A 17,676-nucleotide genomic window follows, 5' to 3' on the forward strand; every position below is an offset into this window, starting at 1 on the left:
CTCTTTTGCTTCGCGCTTCAAGGCGCTTGCGTGCGGCCTTGTCGCACATCACGAATGCCCGCGGTTTCAATGATAAATGCGACCGAAATCGGGGGCGTGGTGGGACTCTTCACGATCGATGCAATATAGCGGTTCAAGTGCTGCTGCTGCCCGTTCGTATCATCCCGTCCAAGTATGATGCGTTGGTTAATTTTGTGGCTGTGGCTTTCGCCGAGGGCCGGTACGATTTGGATGTTGTCGAACGGCTTCTTAGAATCCGTAATTTTCGTCGTCAAGTCGTTCGTTACGACCACCTAGCGAAAGTAGAAACTTTGCCTAAAAATGGTCCGAAACGGGAAGTGGGATCACTACTTACGACACAGCCAAACCGGTGGGCTAGCTTGTGGAGCGGGGTAAGTATTTCGTGCAGACGTTTCACTCGTTCGAGCGTCCGTGGTATCGTGTTGCGCACCACAAACGATAGGGAGTCTATTATGATCAGTTTAATCTAGCGGAGCGGAGTAATGGACCAGTAATCAAGCGCCATCTCGAATGGTATTTCGGTGGTAACTAACCTTCTCGCCGGCGTAGCATTTGTTCTGCAACACGGCGATTGCCTCCATAATATGTGAACAATTGCGCACGTGCGTGTAGAGGATATTGTTCATGATCGAGTCCATTGTGAAGCCGGCCATAATCTCTTGTGCGTTGTACTTGTGCGGTACGGAGGCGATGAGTTTCGTGCAATGATCGAGGCAGGCTTTTGCCATGTCTGTACGAAAAAAAGTCGTAGAAATATTATCTCCCTTAGCCCGGCTTTCTGACGGAACGTGCTGCTCCTCGTCTCTTACCTTGTATCCGTTGCGGAGAGAATCCGTATTTTGTGTCCAGATAGGCAACCCGTCCTTCTAGACCGCCTAGTTGGTGAGGTATTTGAACGTTTACTGAGAGCTGCAAGCTAGGAGCAACAGTAGAGGGGTTCGTTTTTTTTTTTTTCACAGTCTGGTGCACTGGGATTGTTCATGCTCACCAAAACTGTGTTTTGCCGCTACCGGGACGGCCGCATAGTTCGGTAATCAGCCCCTGTGCAATGCCGGTGCCCAGGGCCAGGTCGAGATCCTTGCAGAACGTCAGTATTCCTATGCGTTCGCATTCTTCCTTCCACAAATCCAAAGCAGAAGTCTGAAACATATCACCGCACAAAAAGCAATATTAAATCAAAGCAAACACCGGCTTTTCGGTTCGACTTTTGTATACGCGCGAAAAGCGTCTGTCAAAATAGAACGTACTCAGCCAGCCTGCCTGAAGGCTGCGTGCTTTTCGTGTGAACAACGATATGAAAAGAAACGCGATTTGCGACTTTTTAAAAATTGTTATTTGTCTTTATTTCTCCTTAATGTTGACACAAAACTTCTTTATACGAGCATTCCTCCGGTCCGGAGGAACCTCATTCGCATATACACACACACACACACACACACACACACGCAAACACTAAGCCAGACAGTGGGCAGTGGATGTTGCTAATGACGAAGCGATGTGAAATCATTTTGAACTCGAGCAACACAAATAAAAAAAGATCGGTTAAACCTAAGTATTACACAATTGTCGTTAAGTTTTCAAGCGATGTAGAAAAAGAAACTCATTTACTTCCCCCCGTTTGGAAGGAAGATTGCATCGGGAAGGGCGCGTTTGCTTTCAAATGCCACCGAACCGGAAAATATGTTCTTAAAAATTAGCACGCCACTAATGAAACGGTAAAGTAAATTAAATTGAATGTAAAGGATGAAAAAAGGGCCATTCTAGGCGGCACGGACTCTACACAGCCTCTTCGTCGTCGGGATTGTACTGTTGGTCATCGGCTTCGACGTGCTCCGTAGCAGAAGACGGAGCAGCCGTGGTGGTGGTCGTCGTAGGAGCAGCATTCGGGTCGAACCGTTCGTACACCTTTACGTACTGGCCGACCCGTTCCGTGGGATAGTCCGTATGGAAGAACGAGGCTTTCTCGTGGTAGATCGACAGGAAGTCCTTGATTTGCGGTTCCAGCACATCGAACGCAACGACGTGCGTCGGGAGAGCGCTGCGCGGATGAACCGGCAGATTTCGGCGGATCCATCCCATCGGATTGCCGTAGAACTGGTCCGCCTCGTCGACGTAGTTTTCCTGTCCCTGCAGATTCGGCTCGCAGCGCAAGAAACGCATCGTCACGTTCTGATGCACGTGACTGTAGAACGGGGTCGAGTGGCAGGGCATCAGGAACAGGATTTTCGCTTCATTTCGGTACTCATCGCGATACTCGCCGGTGGTCGACCCGAGGTAAGATGTCACGTCTAGTGTGCCGCGCTGATGGACGAGTCCGGTGTATCCCGCCATCAGCGCGTTGACGGCCACTATGAAGAGCGCCACGAACCAAATCAGCTTGCTGAAAAGGGACAGAGTCATCGAATCAACACTTCCATTTGAATCCCATTCGCGGACGTCGGTATTCGTTACCTCGATGCTTTGCGACTCCAGCGTGAGAGATAATCGGACGATACGAACAGACACATTGGCAGGACCGGCAGTAGGAAGCGGAATTCTTTGTGCGAAAGCACCGAGTACAGGGCCACCGTGAACAGGATGGACGAAAGTAGCACCATGCGTTGCGGGTACACTTGGCGGTTGCGTACCGTATCGTAGCACGCCAGGACGAACGGGACGATACCGACTCCGAGCACGATTGGCAAGCCGGTGGACACGTACCAGTACCACGGGTGCTCGCCGTAGAAACTTCCAACGCCCTGCAGCACGTTGTGATGAAGGAACTCGTAGGCCGTAACGACGAACGCACCGTGGAAGTAGCTATCCACGGCGATGTTTACCACTCCGACCAGCAGCCCGACAAGAAGGTACCGTTTCAGCAGGAGTTCCCAGGTTGGGTGCGAGGACTTTTTAATGTGATACACACACAGCGGCACCCAGGGAATGACGGAAGTGGGCCGCAGGAAGAACGACAGTGCCACGGGCAGCAGGAACGTGGTAGACTCCGAGGCCCACGGGAAGAAGCTGAGTGCGATCATCGTAACGGCCGTTTCGAGCGTGTTGGCCAGCGTACGGGATGCGACGTAGAACCAGCACCAGGAGGTGGCGAGCAGAAAGACGGACCATTTGCTCTTGTTTGACCACACGTAGAACCGATAGTCGGCGTACGCACTGAGCAACGCCTGCAGGACACGCGGCAGGATGGTGAGCAGTTCCACGGAATCCAGACTGAGCAGGGCCAGCAGTTTGTAGAGTCCGGCAATGAACACCGGATACAGGTAGCTACGGATGCCAGCGGTCCATTCCCATGTCAAGTGGCCATAGCTAAAAGACGGAGCGAACCAATCAGACCCCACAATCCACGATCATCTTCGCCACGCACACGTGCGCGCGCCGCGCCGTTGCTAATGTCACGCAACAACGCGATCGGTGTCGCGATGATTTTTGTGTCCACTTACCCAAAGGCCAAACGGTGCGCTACCTCCAGACTTTGCCAGTACTCGTCCGGCGCGAAAAAAGTCGTCACAAGAAACACCGATGCGACGCGCAGGGCGGCAAAAAACCAAAACATTCTTCCCGCTTCCATTCTCGGCTTTAATCGGATCACAAACTTTCTTTTTCGGACTGTTGCTTCACCACGGACGCACACACACACACGCGGCGGTCACTATAGCGTGGTGCGGGGTGAAGGACTGAATTTTGCCGGCCCAACGCGGATTCGAACTGGCACACTGGCGACAACACACGTGCTAACCTTACGTTTGCGCTTGCCCCCTTGGGGGGGCCCGGATTTAGAGACTGTAGAGAAGCTGCGCCGGGGGTTCCAGCGCGTGTTCCTGTGCGTGCGGATGACCGTTGAAAGCCGCCACCGTCGACGAAAATAAACTCACGGCGTGACGTTTTGTTTTCATCGCGGCCGCGAGCGTCGTTTCGATGACGTAACTAACCTGTCGAAAGGGTTTCTGTGAGGCGAAGGAACAAGGATTTTCGGTGCGGTTTGCGAAATGGAACGGGTGGACGGACAAAGAAGCGAAAACGAGGATGATCATCGTAAAAATGTGAACAGTTTTTCAACAGAAATTCAGGTTTTTAAACCCAGGAAAAAGGGCGATTGCGAATTTCGTAGCTGGTGCTTCGGTGCACCGTGTGAGTGGCTTCGTTAAAAAGTCTCTCACATTTGACAGCGAGCTGTCAAGCCGGCGACGCCAAACATTACTGAAGTGATTGCTTCGACAAAGTAGACCGGTTTTGCGAAACGAAGATGGTGGGAACGAATGGTACCGAATTAAGCGAGCATGAAGCCGAGCTGTACGATCGGCAGATTCGTCTGTGGGGTTTGGATTCGCAAAAGCGGTAAGTACGGCCGAGTACGCTTCCCTCCGCGTCCGCCGGTTCAATCCGCTCACTCCGTTCGTCCGTCCGTTGTCTTCCGACAGGCTTCGTGGGGCGCGCATTCTGATCGCCGGTCTGAACGGGTTGGCAGCAGAAATCGTGAAAAACATCGTACTGACCGGTGTTAAGTCGGTCACACTGCTCGATGATGCGCTGGTCACCCCGACGGAATTTTGCTCGCAATTCTTGGCCCCGCCAACCTCGGTCGGCAGTAATCGTGCCGAGGCATCGCTCGCCCGTGCCCAGAACCTCAATCCGATGGTAGAACTGAAGGCCGATCCCGCCTCGCTGGCATCGAAACCGGACGAGTTCTTCCGCAACTTTGACGTGGTCTGCGTGATCGGTGCCCCGACCGCGGAACAGCTGCGCGTGAACCGTGCTTGCCGTGAGGCGAATGTGAAATTCTTTACCGCCGACCTCTGGGGAATGTTCGGGTTCAGTTTTGCCGACTTGCAGGAGCACGAGTTCGCCGAGGACATCAGTAAGCACAAGGTGATCTCGAAGCCGGGAGAGCGAACGAAATCCGAAATCGTCACCACGACGGTGAAGCGCACGCTGCACTTCCCACCATACCAAGCGCTGCTGGATTTCGATTACCGCGACGCCACGTTCCTGGGGAAGTTGAAGCGTACCGGTCCGGCCCTCCCGCTGCTGCGCGTTCTGCAAACGTTCCGCGACGAGGAGAAACGGGATCCGGATTATCGGCGACGTAGCGAGGATTACACGAAGTTGCAGCAGCTGCGCGACACTCTGGCACCGGAACTCGTTCCCGACGATGCGTTCGTTCACGTGTTTGCGCAGATTTCTCCGGCGGCCGCCATCGTCGGAGGGGCCGTAGCGCACGAGATCATCAAAGTGGTATCGCAGAAGGAAGCACCACATCGCAATGTGTTCCTGTTCGATCCCGAACGGTGCTGCGGTTTCGTGGAACTGGTTGGGGCCACCGAGTGAACACTGGTGGTGGTGGCGATGTATGTTTAAGAACCGTTTTGTCTCTACTGGAAAAATATATGTATTCATTCTGTACTTTGTTCAACGTATCGACAGGGTTAGGGTTGCATTGAAAAATGCCGCTCGAGGACGGGATCGTCCAATGCGACGGTTCGTCGTAACGTTCGCTCCACAACGGAATCGTAGCACCACGGTGACAAGCCCTGGGGTTCACTGACCTTCACAGCTACATCTTGCTCGCGGAGCGTGTGACCGGCGAGGTAATGTTTGGCGTAAACCAACGATTTACCTAACTTGTTATGGCAAGGTCTTTCCGATTGCAACATCTTTCGGTACTCTACGTGCATCTTTTTGAGCGCACTGTGCAACTCGGTCCCATCGTAATCGCTGGAATCCAATACGTTGGCCAACAGCTCTTCAACACAATCCGTGTCCTTCAACGGATTACCTTCGATCGTCCGAATGTACTGTACCATGCGCGTGAATTCGGGCGGGTCTAGCGATGCCCGATGGTCGGTGCCTTTCCACGTTTTGTCCAGGGTAAAGTGGCGCTCGATAATCCTCGCACCTAACGCCACGCTTGCAACGGTGAGCTGCACGCCCAGCTCATGTCCCGAGTAACCGACCGTTAGGTGCGGAAAGCGATCGCGGTACAGGGGAATCAAGCGCAACATCGTGTCCTCCGGTGGTGTTGGATACGCCGAAATACAGTGCAATAGGGCCACGTTGTTTCTGCCTCGAAAAATGTTACCAATCCGTTGAATTTGCTCCCAACTCTGCATTCCGGTCGAAACGACCAACGGCACCCGGGTTCGGGTAGCCGCATAGCGAAGAAGGGGCACATTGTCGGCATCACCGGAACCGATTTTAATAAACGGAACCCTCAGCTGTTCCTCAAGCTCCCGGAACGAAACCATATCCATCGCGGAAGCCGTAAACAGCACACCGGCTTCGCTGGCAAACCGTTGCAACTCGCGGTACTGATCGAGCGTAAACTCCAGGAATGCTTTGTGCTGCCCATACGTTTGGCCCCACGAATGCGGGCCGCCGTACGATCGGGCCAGAGCCGCCCCAGTGAATTTTTCCGCCAAAGTCGAGCGCTGGAACTTTACACAATCGGCTCCGCAGTCCTGGTGGAACAGCGGTGGAATGGCGGTGGTCAGTGGATAGAAAAATGCATTCGAGTTGGCGTTGTTACCTTTGCCGTTTGTATCATACGCTTAGCAACGTCCACGGAACCTTGATGGTTTTGTCCGATCTCAGCAACCACGAAAACTTTGCCCTCAGAGTGCCACATAATAAAATGCTCTCTTTTTTTATTACAATCTAATAATGAGGCTTTAAAATAACAAAGCAAAACACACCAACTATTTACAAACACACTCGTGGGCCAGCGACCCCAAATTAAACGGAGCAAAGGCCAAATTTTGACGCATCGTTCGCCGTTCCCAACTCCTTTTCCGCCGCAGCCTCCTCAGTACAGATAAAGACCGAACACTGTCACCACGCAGAAGATGGAGGAATTAGTAAATTCGCCCGATGCGTGATTGTCGGTCTCCGGGTCCCAGCGGCACCGTGACACGTACTTGCACCCGGCGCCCAGCTGCTGGCCCAGCATCACCTCCACCACGTGCTTGTAGCTCTGCATATTGAGATCCCGGACTCGCAAGCTGATTTCGTCGGCCAGTGTTTTCGTGTAAACCGCCGCCATCTCGGCGTTGTACTTTTTACCTGCAAACCGTGCGACCGTCATCATTCCCGGGTGATTGTGGCGCTTAAATGCTGGCCATCAGCGGCTCCCGCTTACCGGTCAGTGTTTCCGTGAGCGCGGTGTTAATAATGTCGCGAATCTTTTCCGATTTGAATCGTTCGCCCAGGCCCGGTCGCATCAGGTATGCGGCCGGCATACCTTCCGCGCCTTCCCGATCATCCTGGGTCTGGGTAGTTTCGGACATTTCCTCTCCAGGTTTTTCACTACCCACCACCATGGTCACTGGAGGCGGTCACTTTGCTTTGAGTGTGAACACTAGAAACAATCGGGAATCCGTTGCCATCAATGGGCGTTGGGTTTCAATGGTTGCTGGGCGACGGATAGAACGGAGTAAACAGTGCCCGGTGAAAAATGTACGGTGCTTGTGGGAATTTTTGAAATCACAGAACAATCACAGCTTAATTTTCAACATAATTGTATATTTTCTTCCCATTTTACAAGTGATTACCGTAAGGTAGTGGTGTAAACACCATCATATACTGCCTTTCTCGTCTTGCCCGGATCCGCTCGAAGACGTTTTGTTCGTGTCGTACGAATAATCTATTACAACGTAATTGATGCTGATACTATCGCCGTTTACTTTAAATCTTACAATTGAATCCCTCTTCAGCCACGAGCCTGGACAGTGCTGCGAGTGGCTTTGCCTTCCTTGTTTGTAAATCACTTAACTCTACGGTCCGATCCGTTCCGTTCCGCACGCCCCTCGGATAGTCTTTAAGCGCCACCGTTGCTTGACACAGAAGAAGGAAGGAGAGCAGCGGGGTGAAAACAAAGGGAACTCGGCCACGTTTGGTGTTGGTTTTGTAAAACAAAAATAAAACAGGGGATGCATCCTCCACAGGGTGCCTTTCTGTAAGCAACAGTTCCCCCCACAACGCTGTCCGTAAGCGTCTTTTTGCGTCCCTGTCCCACTAGGTGGTGCTTATCGAATTAAAACAACACGGAATCTACGTTAACTTTATCGGGAGCTCGCCGAGGAGGTAGGAAACAGTAACATTATAACACGGAGTTGTGTTGCGAAGAAAGGAAAGTAGAAAATCGCGAAGGCCACACCCAACCCGCCGGGGCAATCATCCTCCCGGCTGGGGGGCCGGGTGGTAAGTAGTAACCCTCTAGCTTGTACGGTCTTATCACATTGCGGTGTAGTCGAGCTGAATGTTGATCTGCCGGATGCCGATGGCTTCAAAGATCATGCGCGTGTGCTGCACGACGTACTTCGGATCGACGTTTTTCGATACCTCCAGCTTAATGACGCCCACGTACACGTCAGTGCAGAGCGTCCAAAAGTGTGGCTCCTGCACGCTGTACACACCGGCCAGTCCGGTTACCTTCTGGTAGCAGGAGGGCAGCAGACGGTCCAGTGCAACCGGTTGCCGCTGCATTAGCACCATCACCGACTCTCTGATCAGCGACAGTGTGCTGACACCGATCGTGAGCGCAATGAACATACTGCAGATCGGATCGGCACGCATCCACCCGAACACCTGCATCAGCACCGCCGAAATGATCACACCCACCGAGCCCAGGGTGTCCGCCAGAATGTGTAGAAACACGCCACGCATAATCTGTGAATTCGTGGACACAATCTCCGTACTATGGTGGTGGTGGTGGTTGTGGTCGTTGTGGTTATCGTTGCCACCGTGCGAATGCCCGTGATCGTTGTGGTTTGACAGCAGATGGTGCGTGTCGTGGTGGTTCAAATGATTGCCGACGCCACCGTGCGAATGGCCATGACTAGCACCGCCACCATGCGAGTGCCCGTGGCTACTACCGCCGCCATGCGAGTGCCCGTGGCCCCCGTGTTGGAATGCATAAATGCCGACCAGGTTCACCAGCAGGCCGAGCACCGAAACCACGAACAGACGCTCGTGTTTCACCTCCGGTGGCTCGATGGCCCGTTCGACCGCCTCGGACATGATGAAGAACGCGATGAACAGTAGAAACAAACTGTTCACAAACCCGGCCAGTACCTCGGCCCGAACGTAACCGTAAGAATACTTTTCATTCGCACGCCACTTCGTTATGACCGAGGCCGCCAAACCTGCCAGCAGCCCGGTGCAGTCGAAAAACATGTGAAACGAATCTGAGATCAGTCCTGTGGGAAAGTGGAAACGGAAAGGCATTAGCAGGCATTGCAGGTTTGATGGCACGGCGATGCGACCGATCGCGACCTCATTACCTAAACTATTCGTCCATATGCCGTACATTAGCTCGACGAAGGCGAAGCTTAAATTCAGCAGCAGGAACAAGAACAGGTTGCGCGAGTTACGATCGGCTAGGATGAGCCGGGCGAGATTGTTGAACTTTTCCCGTATCCGGTACCCGAAGCCCCGGGAATCTTTGTGAGTTAACGGGAGCATTGCAGCGCGCCAGGAAAGAGTCGCCCGTCGTCGTGGTCAAAACGCTTTGTGTTGGGTTTCACCAGAACACCGAGCACGCTCGTTACCACTGCAGGTCGCCTGTGGGAAATCTGGAGAGCACGTAAGATGGTGTGATGATTGTTTTTTAATAAACACGATCCATGAATGATTCAATGATGGTGAGGAAAATGTCATTTCCTTCGAGTTGCTGCGTTTCGTCGGTTGCGTTCTCCTCCGGAACCTTTCCAAGTAGGCCACGGCCGGGTGGGGGTAGTATAAACAAAACCGCCGTTTTGGTTTGGTGAAATCGGCAGGTTGTGTGCTTACGTATGCACAATATAAAATTGTTTATTTTGTCCGGAGTTTCCTCATTGGGAAACCCTTTGACGTAGTGTCACGATCAGAAGAAAGAGTAATTTAGTCACTCGCACTCACAGTCGATTTCCATGTATTTTTTTATCAATGACGACAGCAACCGACAACGACGAAGAAGATAGCTAACAGCAGGTCTGGGAAACCTTGCTCACACTTACCTTGATGGGCTGGGGAATTTTAAATCGATAACCACCGATCGGACAGAACCGTGCGCGATTGAGTGGTGCTAACGATCAGCAGCATGGTTTGCAGAACATTTCAATACTTGTGGTGTGTCGGCAAATGGTTAATGAGGCCGTCTCGCGTAGCTATTTGCCGACCGCCTTCGTCCACCCTTTGTACTGGCCACTGTGTTGACACGACAAAACCGACCACTTTTCGACAACTTTTCGACTTGTCAAATGCGAACGCTTTCGTTGGGAAAAACGCACATCTGTGACAGGATAGTTTCGTTCAGTTTGGCAGCATTTTTCCGTGACTTGAAACATGTTGCCCGATGACAAATGATGACGAAAAATATGATATTTACATTAAAGTAAAAATTTTACTATCTTTTAGCATCTTTTTCAGTAACATATTTCTGTTTAATTTCTTAGCCCGAAACGCAGTACCTTTTTTGATGGATAACGTTTGACAGTTCGACATCCGCGTTTCGACATTGCGTTTCGCTACTTCCTTCTTTCACTCAGTTGCCGACGACTGCGGACGGTCTTTTCGAGTCCATACTTCACAATGGTAGGTTGGAATCGGTGCAATTTCGGGCAACATACGTTGTTTAGATTCGACGAATCGTTTCTTTCGCATGACCGATTGAATTGCCTACGGCTGTTCTACGTACTGCATGTGAATTGCCGGTGTTTTGATGCAACTAGACCAGCGGCAACGATGGTTGTAAACTCGTGATGTGATGCCGCCACCGCTTGGTGCCTAGGTTTGTGTATAAACACCTGCAAATCTGGATTTCCTGCTACCGTGCGCAATGGAACCCTGACGGCAATTCGGTCGGCTGCGTGGAGAATATCACCGGTGATACCGGCACCTTTGTTAATGTGTGTTTTCATGTTCACTTTCGTCTGCGAATTCTAGCCTCCGAAGAAGGATACCAAGGGGTCGGCAAAGCAGCCGCAAAAGACCCAGAAGAAGAAGGAAGGAGGATCCGGCGGCAAGGCCAAGAAGAAGAAGTGGTCGAAGGGAAAGGTCCGCGACAAGCTCAACAACCAGGTCCTGTTCGATAAGGCCACGTACGACAAACTGTACAAGGAGGTTCCCGCCTACAAGCTGATCACTCCGTCGGTCGTCTCGGAAAGGCTGAAGATCCGTGGTTCGCTGGCCAAGCGAGGGCTGCGTGAACTGTGCCTGAAGGGCCTCATCAAGCAGGTTGTGCACCACCACGCCCAGGTCATCTATACCCGTACCACCAAGGGCGACGATCCGGTGGCGTAAAGCGGTCCGTCCGGGGATTCCGTTGTTTGTTGTAATAGTGCGCTGTGACCGAGTGCACACCGCACGGTGCTCTGGACTGCGATTCTCCGGTGGTGTGCAACCCGCAAATGTGTCGCCTCGCCAAGTGAACCATCGGCACAGCAATCGGCTTCGGAATGAGGAAAAAATATACTTATGATTAAGTAATATTCCGCTCGGAAATGTTTCCTTTTTATTGTGTTACTCCAAACAAGCCCTTCACATCATTCCCATCAATCATCGCCCCGCCTTCGTCTGGTTGGCTCACGACCACCGTCCGAACGGCGATTGCCCTTCTTTTGCTTCAGATGCTTCTCCTTAAAGTGGCGAACGCGTCGCGATTCCTTGAGCTGTTTCTGTTTCTGGATTCGATTCTTCTGCCGGAACACCTGGCTTTTCTTCATCGATTTCAGTGCGTACCGTTTCAGTTTGTGGTTCAGTTCCTTCTTCGACCGTATGCCTTCGAGGTTGAGCACCGGTCCTTTCTTTTGTTTGGGTTTCTCCTGTTTCGTGGCCGTTTGCGAGCAGCTGGGCTCACCTTCTCCATTCGCTTCTTCTGCCCGTTCGGTGAACGGTTTTAATTTTCGGCGAACTTTCTGCTCACCCTCGAGCTCCATGCCCGGCACCACTCCCAATCGGTTGCCGTCATCGTCGTCACTCTGTTCGTTCTGCTGCTCCTCATCGTCTTCGGCATCATCCTTCGGGGCACGGTTTTCGCCAATCCAATGGTTCTCCTTCGCGAGCACACTGGTGGACAGTTCCACCACCTTTACCGTCACGTTCTCCGTATCGTACTCGTCCTCTTCCTCCTCCTTCTCCTCCTGGTCGGCCAGCTCCGGGATGGGTTTTTGCGATTGGTACAGCTTGCGCAGGTTTTCCTTCGCTTCCGCCCGGATGCGTCGCGTTTCCTCCTTCAACTTGCGCTGCATCTCTCCCTGTGCAATTTTGCGACGGTGCAACTTTCGTTTATGAAATCCTCCCAGGAACTCGCTACAAAGAAGGGGGTGAGGAAACAATTCGTAGATTCCTCCAACATTGCCGGCGGTCGCTACTTACGCCCGTTTCTGGGGGTCGAACACTAGCTCGACTTTTGGCCGCCGAAAAGGCTGCTTGTTGCCTCCCTCGGATTTGCGCTTCATTTTCGGTGGGATGCCGGTTTCTGAACTCCAATTATTCCAAACACTCCAGAGCACCGCACAAAACGGCGACCGCGACCCGGAATGTAAACAACTAACGCATGGCCTCGATTCCTCGATCAATCTCGCATTAAATCGATGAAACGTGCGAACATCGATCCTACAGAGCTGAGAACGTTTCTTCAGCTGAAATGTTTTTGCTAGAAACTGCTCTAAATTAGGTCTGCATCTCTTCTTATTTGTGGTAATTTAAAACGATATCGCTTATGAGCTAAATTGGCACCCGTTTGAAGCAGTTTCTGTGCGATTTTTTATCTTAATTTCGGGCATGTTTGGTGAGCTCAGCTGATTGGACGTCGATCAAAAAGTGGGCAAAACGTCATCGTTTGTTGCTGTTGCGTATTTAATCTTTCCCCTTGCAAAAGCTCAGTCGTGAAGTTGTTTCACGAAAAAACCAATAGAAATGTGTGATTCCGATAGTGAAGAGTTCGCCAGTGCGGACGAAGATTTTGAAGAGATTGCGCCGGACGAGTTGAAGGCGGCGGTCAGCGAAACTACCGCCTCTGGGGAGCTACGGTCGACGAAGCCTCGGATGCCTAAAGCGAGTGCAACTTCTGACGTGGATCAAAGAAAGACCGACGCAAAAAGTGATCAACATACCTCTGAAAAAGTGGTGCATTCGGTGCACGACGAAGACCAAGAAAGTGACCCACCTAAACCTCTTCCGAGCTCGGTAAAAATCGATGCACCCTTTACACCGTTGGAAGCAGAAACTAGCCACAAAGACCTACCAGCTATTCCCGAACCGGAAACAGTTCCGGAACCTACGAAAGAAAAATCAACCGAAGAGCGAAAAGCCTCCACGAGCAGCAGCGGTAACGAGGCACCTCACGGCACGATCGACGAGACCGTCACATCGAAGCCACGAAAGCTTATTCTTAAACCGGCACGACCCCAACGGTTGGATGAGCAGACCACAAAAAAAGAACAACCCCCAAGCAACGTGCCGAAGGATGTGGAACAACCCGAGAAACCACAAGCCACGGCGAATGAAGAAGGATGGGATGATTTCGATGATGATTGGGGAGATTTCAGTGTGGACACGGGAGGTAGTACGGCAGGGGGACCGAAGGGCAAGAATGAACCGCAAACGGAAGCGAAGGCTAGTTTCCGAGACGTGGACATCGATGAAGTGGAGAGCAAGCTGCAGGACTTTATGGTCCACAGAGATGATCCTCCCATAGCGTCAGTGCTCGATCGAGTGGCCACGAGTGGCGGTGGGGTGGCTGGCGGCCAAACGAGTGACGGTCAATCGTGGACCGGTTGGAAGCCATCGTGGGGTGGTGCGGCTGTTTCATTCCTGTCGTCGGCCTCGAAATCCGTCGCCTCGATAACGACCAACATTACGCAGGTGATCGAATCGGGCATCGGTGTGCCGAACCCGGAGGAACTGGCCCGGAGGCAGGCAGAAGCGGAGGCCAAACTGCGGGCCGATGGGTACGTGCCCGAAAGCGAACAGGAGACGATCGGCACGACGGCACGAAAGGCTCCGTCGGAGGATCGGTTCGGGTTCGATCAGCTCGTGTCGGGTGTGACGCAGATTAGCAGCAAAGTAATCACGGGCGGGCTGGACACGCTCGAGGGCATCGGCAAGAAAACGATGACCATCCTGCAGGAGAACGATCCGGGACTGTTGAACAAACGCAAGCTGCTTGGTCTCCAACCGACCGATGGTGTCGTCCTGAGCCAGGTGCTGCGCGAAGCGAAGGCCAAGACGGAGGAGCGCGAACGGAGTTTGAAGCAGATCCAAAAGCACCAGTACCGGAAGAAGCTTCACTTCGAGGCCCTCTTCGACGACTACCACGGACTGGTGCATCTCGAGGCGCTCGAGATGCTATCGAAGCAGGCGACGCTCAAGCTCGAATCGCTGATGGAACCGCTGATGGGGAAAGCGCTGGACGAGTTGCAGGAAACGATGGGCGAGGTGCAGGAACTGTGCGAGCTCCCGGAAATGGACGTGGAAACGGCCGATGCCGATGGGACGCACACGGCCGCCGAGCTGGAGGGAAAGTTGCGCGAAACGATCGTCGATCTCGATCCGAGCGTGAAAATCGATTTCGGAGAGATCGTTAAAAGTTGGGCCGAGTACACGGCGTGGCTGGAGCAGGGCCCGGAGGGGGCCGCATCGTCCCAGGATATCTTCGAAAAGGCCATGCATGCGCTCGCCCAAACGACGGCTCTCTGTGTGCTGCGGATGCACAAGTTGGCCGAGAGCTTGCTCATCAGCGAGCACCACAGTACGGCCACCGAGGCGGATGTGCTGGTCCAGCTGACGACGGTGTTCTGCTGGCATCTGAGCGGTGTGGCAACGCGGTTCGGGTCCGAACTGACCCGCCTCAACCAGGAGGACTCTGGCTCTGGCGACACCGACAGTACGCTTGTTACCAACATCTTTTTGGAGGTCTGTTCGGCATTCGGCAGGGTTTCCGATTCTCGTGTCTAACATTTCAATGCCTCTTGCAGGGTTCCAACAGCACCTCGTACATTCAGAATGCGTTCCAGCTTTTTATCCCGATACTGCAGCTTGGCGCCGCCTAAATTGGCCGTTCTGAGAGTGTGATCACGTTACGTGTTTTTTATTATAAAATAACAAATAAACAATTCGGTCACTCAGCTAAAGTGGAATCCGTCCGCGTTGAATGCCTGCAGTACGGCCATAAAGTCGTCGATGTCCATCGACCGGGCCCGTTTGTTGGCCGCCTCGACCCGCTCTAGTATCTGTTCGACCTTTGCCTTTACGTCGAGATCGGCCGGCACATCGACATTCTTTAGCGAGCAGTGCAACCGGTAGTTGTCCCCGAGGGCGGTTAGGACCGTGGTTTGCTTGAACGCGGCGGCGAGTGTTTTGTTTTTGCGCAAGAAGGCGATCCGCGTCAGCCCGTCCCATTCGGTGTAGTTGATCGGTGGCGGTGGGTTCCGCGGTTCGATCCGCACCACACTCGATTCCACCTTCGGCGGGGGCTTGAAGTTGTTCTTGCTCACCTTCATCAGCATGTCGACGCGGGCCAGCAGCTGCGTGTTGATGCTTAGCCGGCAGTACAGCTTGTCGCCCGGTTTGGCCACCAGCCGCTGGGCAAACTCGCGCTGAAACATGAGCACCGCACAGCGGAAGAATGGCCGGTGGAGCAGCAGTTTGAACACGAACGGCGAACTGATCTGGTACGGCATGTTGGCGACGCAAATGTCGAAGAACGGCAGGTCCGTCTTCAGCACGTCCCCGATCAGTATCTGTAGCTTCGGCTGCAGGTGCGTACCCTGGACGCGCTTTTGCAGTTCCGCCACAAGCCGCGGGTCGATTTCGCAGGCCACCACCTTTTTGACTTTTTCCAGAATCTTTACCGTCATGTTGCCGGTACCGGGACCGATCTCGAGCACCACATCCGTTGGACGGAGGGCCGCCTTCTCAAGCATGGACGTGATGACGAGCGGATTCTTGAGGATGTGCTGACCAAAGTCCTTGTTGAAGACGATGCCTGCGAAAGGAGCGGACGGTGAGTACACTTTGCCGCCGGTAGATATTCCGTCGCCCGCGCCACTTACCCTGCTTGGCGACCTCATTGTGTACGCGTGATTTTTTCTCGGTGCGTACTTTCGGCATTTCGGCTCAAGCCAAGACGAATGCAAACGAAAAGCCGAGCCAATGTTGATCACCATGTGCGGGATTGACGGACTGTCAAAATACGCTCATCACAACAACCCCGAAGAAAACTCTATACACTACTGTGAACTGCCTGAGTCGACTACTTTGCATGTTTCTATCGATTTCATGTTCAAGTTATTTAAAAGCAACGGAGAAATCTTGGTGGATGAATACAAATAATCAAACATGCTACTTCGATCTAAGACAAAAGAGTAAATATGAAATAATGTCTTGCAGCGACATCACTCGCGCCACCTCGCGGAAAAAGTGTAGAAGTAGTACCGAAACCGGTGTTCGAGCACTCGGCTCGAAACAAGTGACAAGTCATCTGCCATGCGCGCACCACGCTTTCTCACACTCACGCTTTCGTTCTCGTTTCGTTTCCGTCGTGGCATTAAGCAATTCCCCGTCTAACCGAGAGCACGAAAATTTGTACGAGTGGACCCCGAGTGAAAAATGTACCCCGGAAAGTGTAAAAACCGAGCGCCAAGCGCAGCATCGAGTGCACATCACTGACGCCATTGGACGACCGCGTGGTTTTTTGACGATCGAGCAACAGCAAACCCGAGCAACGCTAAGCTAAAACGCTAACGACGCCCCGAATCGGTAAGCTAGTGACCGACCCATCAACCATGGTGCTACGCAGCCCGGAACGACCGGCAAGTGACCCCTGTACGAGCGGATGATCGCACAAAATCGCGTTATCGAAGGAAGAGGCGGCGTAACGACCCAATTCGCGCAGGAGACGCGGTCTAAATCAACTACCCGCGTGCCAGCAAATTATCACGCCATTAAATAATGGGTTCGACGAAAAACCCACGCCGCACGAGCGCCATTTTGGAAACGCGCCACGAGCACACGCACACATACACACACTCGATGCGAGAGACGAGCGACAGTGCATCGAATGAAGCGACCGGTTCTCCAAATTTAGCGTGACCTCGACAACACACCACCTGACCGTGAAGACAGTACGGCGGTTACAGGGCGCTGAACGCTCATTTGGTCCTTGATCGATACCCGCACCGTACCACCATTTCGAGACAAATGTTAAGCTACTGCAGCTCAAAGTCTATAATCGACAAGAAAAAAAAACCATCAGGACGACAACGACAACCCAGCGATGACACCAGCGCCAACGACATCACCAACGCCAACGACATCACCAGCGCCAACGACATCACCAGCGCCAACGACATCACCAGCGCCAACGACATCACCAGCGCCAACGACATCATCAGCGTTCCCGGCACCGCAGCCAACGATGAAAACTTTGCACGAGACGCAGGCAACGAGGCCTAGCAGAGCCGCGACGCGAGAGACACCAACGACTTCGGATATCGCCGAAAATCGTCGCGACGCTTCCGCTACCCCGACGATTCGCCTAGCCGGGGACTACTGTAACGACATCACTCACGCCACCTAGGCGACAAAAGTGTAGAAGTTGACGACTATGAAAACTTTTAAGGGCAATGTGGGCACTGTTGGCATTCGTCCTTCTTGTGCTTTCTTACGCTTTCTTACAGATTT

At 52.8% G+C, this 17,676-nt stretch overlaps 11 protein-coding genes across 12 annotated transcripts; 4 read left to right on the forward strand and 7 right to left on the reverse strand.

The window, feature by feature from the left end:
* Positions 1 to 17: 17 nt before the first annotated feature.
* Positions 18 to 1,170, reverse strand: LOC128274955 (DNA repair protein RAD51 homolog 3-like). The gene is made up of 5 exons (XM_053013309.1): positions 1,010 to 1,170; positions 831 to 937; positions 555 to 751; positions 356 to 487; positions 18 to 293 (listed from the first exon to the last, which is right to left on the reverse strand). Exons 1-5 carry the CDS (start codon positions 1,168 to 1,170, stop codon positions 18 to 20), a joined length of 873 nt encoding a protein of 290 aa, XP_052869269.1.
* Positions 1,171 to 1,458: 288 nt separating this feature from the next.
* Positions 1,459 to 3,603, reverse strand: LOC128272712 (GPI mannosyltransferase 3). Its single transcript, XM_053010577.1, has 3 exons — positions 3,459 to 3,603; positions 2,473 to 3,324; positions 1,459 to 2,401 (listed from the first exon to the last, which is right to left on the reverse strand). The coding sequence occupies exons 1-3, from the start codon at positions 3,584 to 3,586 to the stop codon at positions 1,798 to 1,800; spliced, it is 1,584 nt and encodes a 527-aa protein (XP_052866537.1). The 5' UTR covers positions 3,587 to 3,603; the 3' UTR covers positions 1,459 to 1,797.
* A 638-nt stretch (positions 3,604 to 4,241) lies between these two features.
* Positions 4,242 to 5,343, forward strand: LOC128274958 (SUMO-activating enzyme subunit 1). The gene is made up of 2 exons (XM_053013313.1): positions 4,242 to 4,353; positions 4,437 to 5,343. The coding sequence occupies exons 1-2, from the start codon at positions 4,262 to 4,264 to the stop codon at positions 5,341 to 5,343; spliced, it is 999 nt and encodes a 332-aa protein (XP_052869273.1). The 5' UTR covers positions 4,242 to 4,261.
* Positions 5,344 to 5,441: 98 nt separating this feature from the next.
* Positions 5,442 to 6,640, reverse strand: LOC128274966 (sialic acid synthase). Its single transcript, XM_053013321.1, has 2 exons — positions 6,542 to 6,640; positions 5,442 to 6,473 (listed from the first exon to the last, which is right to left on the reverse strand). Exons 1-2 carry the CDS (start codon positions 6,638 to 6,640, stop codon positions 5,442 to 5,444), a joined length of 1,131 nt encoding a protein of 376 aa, XP_052869281.1.
* Positions 6,641 to 6,781: 141 nt separating this feature from the next.
* Positions 6,782 to 7,387, reverse strand: LOC128273704 (dynein light chain Tctex-type protein 2B-like). The gene is made up of 2 exons (XM_053011729.1): positions 7,151 to 7,387; positions 6,782 to 7,074 (listed from the first exon to the last, which is right to left on the reverse strand). Exons 1-2 carry the CDS (start codon positions 7,329 to 7,331, stop codon positions 6,818 to 6,820), a joined length of 438 nt encoding a protein of 145 aa, XP_052867689.1. The 5' UTR covers positions 7,332 to 7,387; the 3' UTR covers positions 6,782 to 6,817.
* A 281-nt stretch (positions 7,388 to 7,668) lies between these two features.
* LOC128272833 (zinc transporter 7) lies at positions 7,669 to 10,119 on the reverse strand. The gene is made up of 3 exons (XM_053010715.1): positions 10,008 to 10,119; positions 9,294 to 9,584; positions 7,669 to 9,209 (listed from the first exon to the last, which is right to left on the reverse strand). The coding sequence occupies exons 2-3, from the start codon at positions 9,472 to 9,474 to the stop codon at positions 8,245 to 8,247; spliced, it is 1,146 nt and encodes a 381-aa protein (XP_052866675.1). The 5' UTR covers positions 9,475 to 9,584; positions 10,008 to 10,119; the 3' UTR covers positions 7,669 to 8,244.
* A 404-nt stretch (positions 10,120 to 10,523) lies between these two features.
* On the forward strand, positions 10,524 to 11,478 carry LOC128275239 (40S ribosomal protein S25). Its single transcript, XM_053013671.1, has 2 exons — positions 10,524 to 10,584; positions 10,936 to 11,478. Exons 1-2 carry the CDS (start codon positions 10,582 to 10,584, stop codon positions 11,290 to 11,292), a joined length of 360 nt encoding a protein of 119 aa, XP_052869631.1. The 5' UTR covers positions 10,524 to 10,581; the 3' UTR covers positions 11,293 to 11,478.
* A 1-nt stretch (position 11,479) lies between these two features.
* LOC128275238 (nucleolar protein 12) lies at positions 11,480 to 12,511 on the reverse strand. Of its 2 annotated transcripts, none has more exons than XM_053013669.1 (2): positions 12,367 to 12,511; positions 11,480 to 12,300 (listed from the first exon to the last, which is right to left on the reverse strand). In XM_053013669.1, exons 1-2 carry the CDS (start codon positions 12,447 to 12,449, stop codon positions 11,544 to 11,546), a joined length of 840 nt encoding a protein of 279 aa, XP_052869629.1. In that variant the 5' UTR covers positions 12,450 to 12,511; the 3' UTR covers positions 11,480 to 11,543. The 2 variants fall into 2 exon arrangements, with proteins under 2 accessions (XP_052869629.1, XP_052869630.1); XM_053013670.1 differs by having other exon boundaries at positions 12,363 to 12,426.
* Positions 12,512 to 12,883: 372 nt separating this feature from the next.
* Positions 12,884 to 15,125, forward strand: LOC128275465 (protein FAM114A2). The gene is made up of 2 exons (XM_053013974.1): positions 12,884 to 14,907; positions 14,970 to 15,125. The coding sequence occupies exons 1-2, from the start codon at positions 12,910 to 12,912 to the stop codon at positions 15,042 to 15,044; spliced, it is 2,073 nt and encodes a 690-aa protein (XP_052869934.1). The 5' UTR covers positions 12,884 to 12,909; the 3' UTR covers positions 15,045 to 15,125.
* On the reverse strand, positions 15,055 to 16,168 carry LOC128275467 (probable dimethyladenosine transferase). The gene is made up of 2 exons (XM_053013975.1): positions 16,047 to 16,168; positions 15,055 to 15,979 (listed from the first exon to the last, which is right to left on the reverse strand). Exons 1-2 carry the CDS (start codon positions 16,102 to 16,104, stop codon positions 15,117 to 15,119), a joined length of 921 nt encoding a protein of 306 aa, XP_052869935.1. The 5' UTR covers positions 16,105 to 16,168; the 3' UTR covers positions 15,055 to 15,116.
* Positions 16,169 to 17,269: 1,101 nt separating this feature from the next.
* LOC128274969 (putative uncharacterized protein DDB_G0290521) lies at positions 17,270 to 17,572 on the forward strand. Its single transcript, XM_053013324.1, has one exon. It carries the CDS (start codon positions 17,270 to 17,272, stop codon positions 17,570 to 17,572), a length of 303 nt encoding a protein of 100 aa, XP_052869284.1.
* The last annotated feature ends 104 nt before the right edge of the window (positions 17,573 to 17,676 follow it).

Source organism: Anopheles cruzii, chromosome 3 (assembly GCF_943734635.1).
Source record: "Anopheles cruzii chromosome 3, idAnoCruzAS_RS32_06, whole genome shotgun sequence".
NCBI classification, from domain to species: Eukaryota; Metazoa; Arthropoda; class Insecta; order Diptera; family Culicidae; genus Anopheles; species Anopheles cruzii.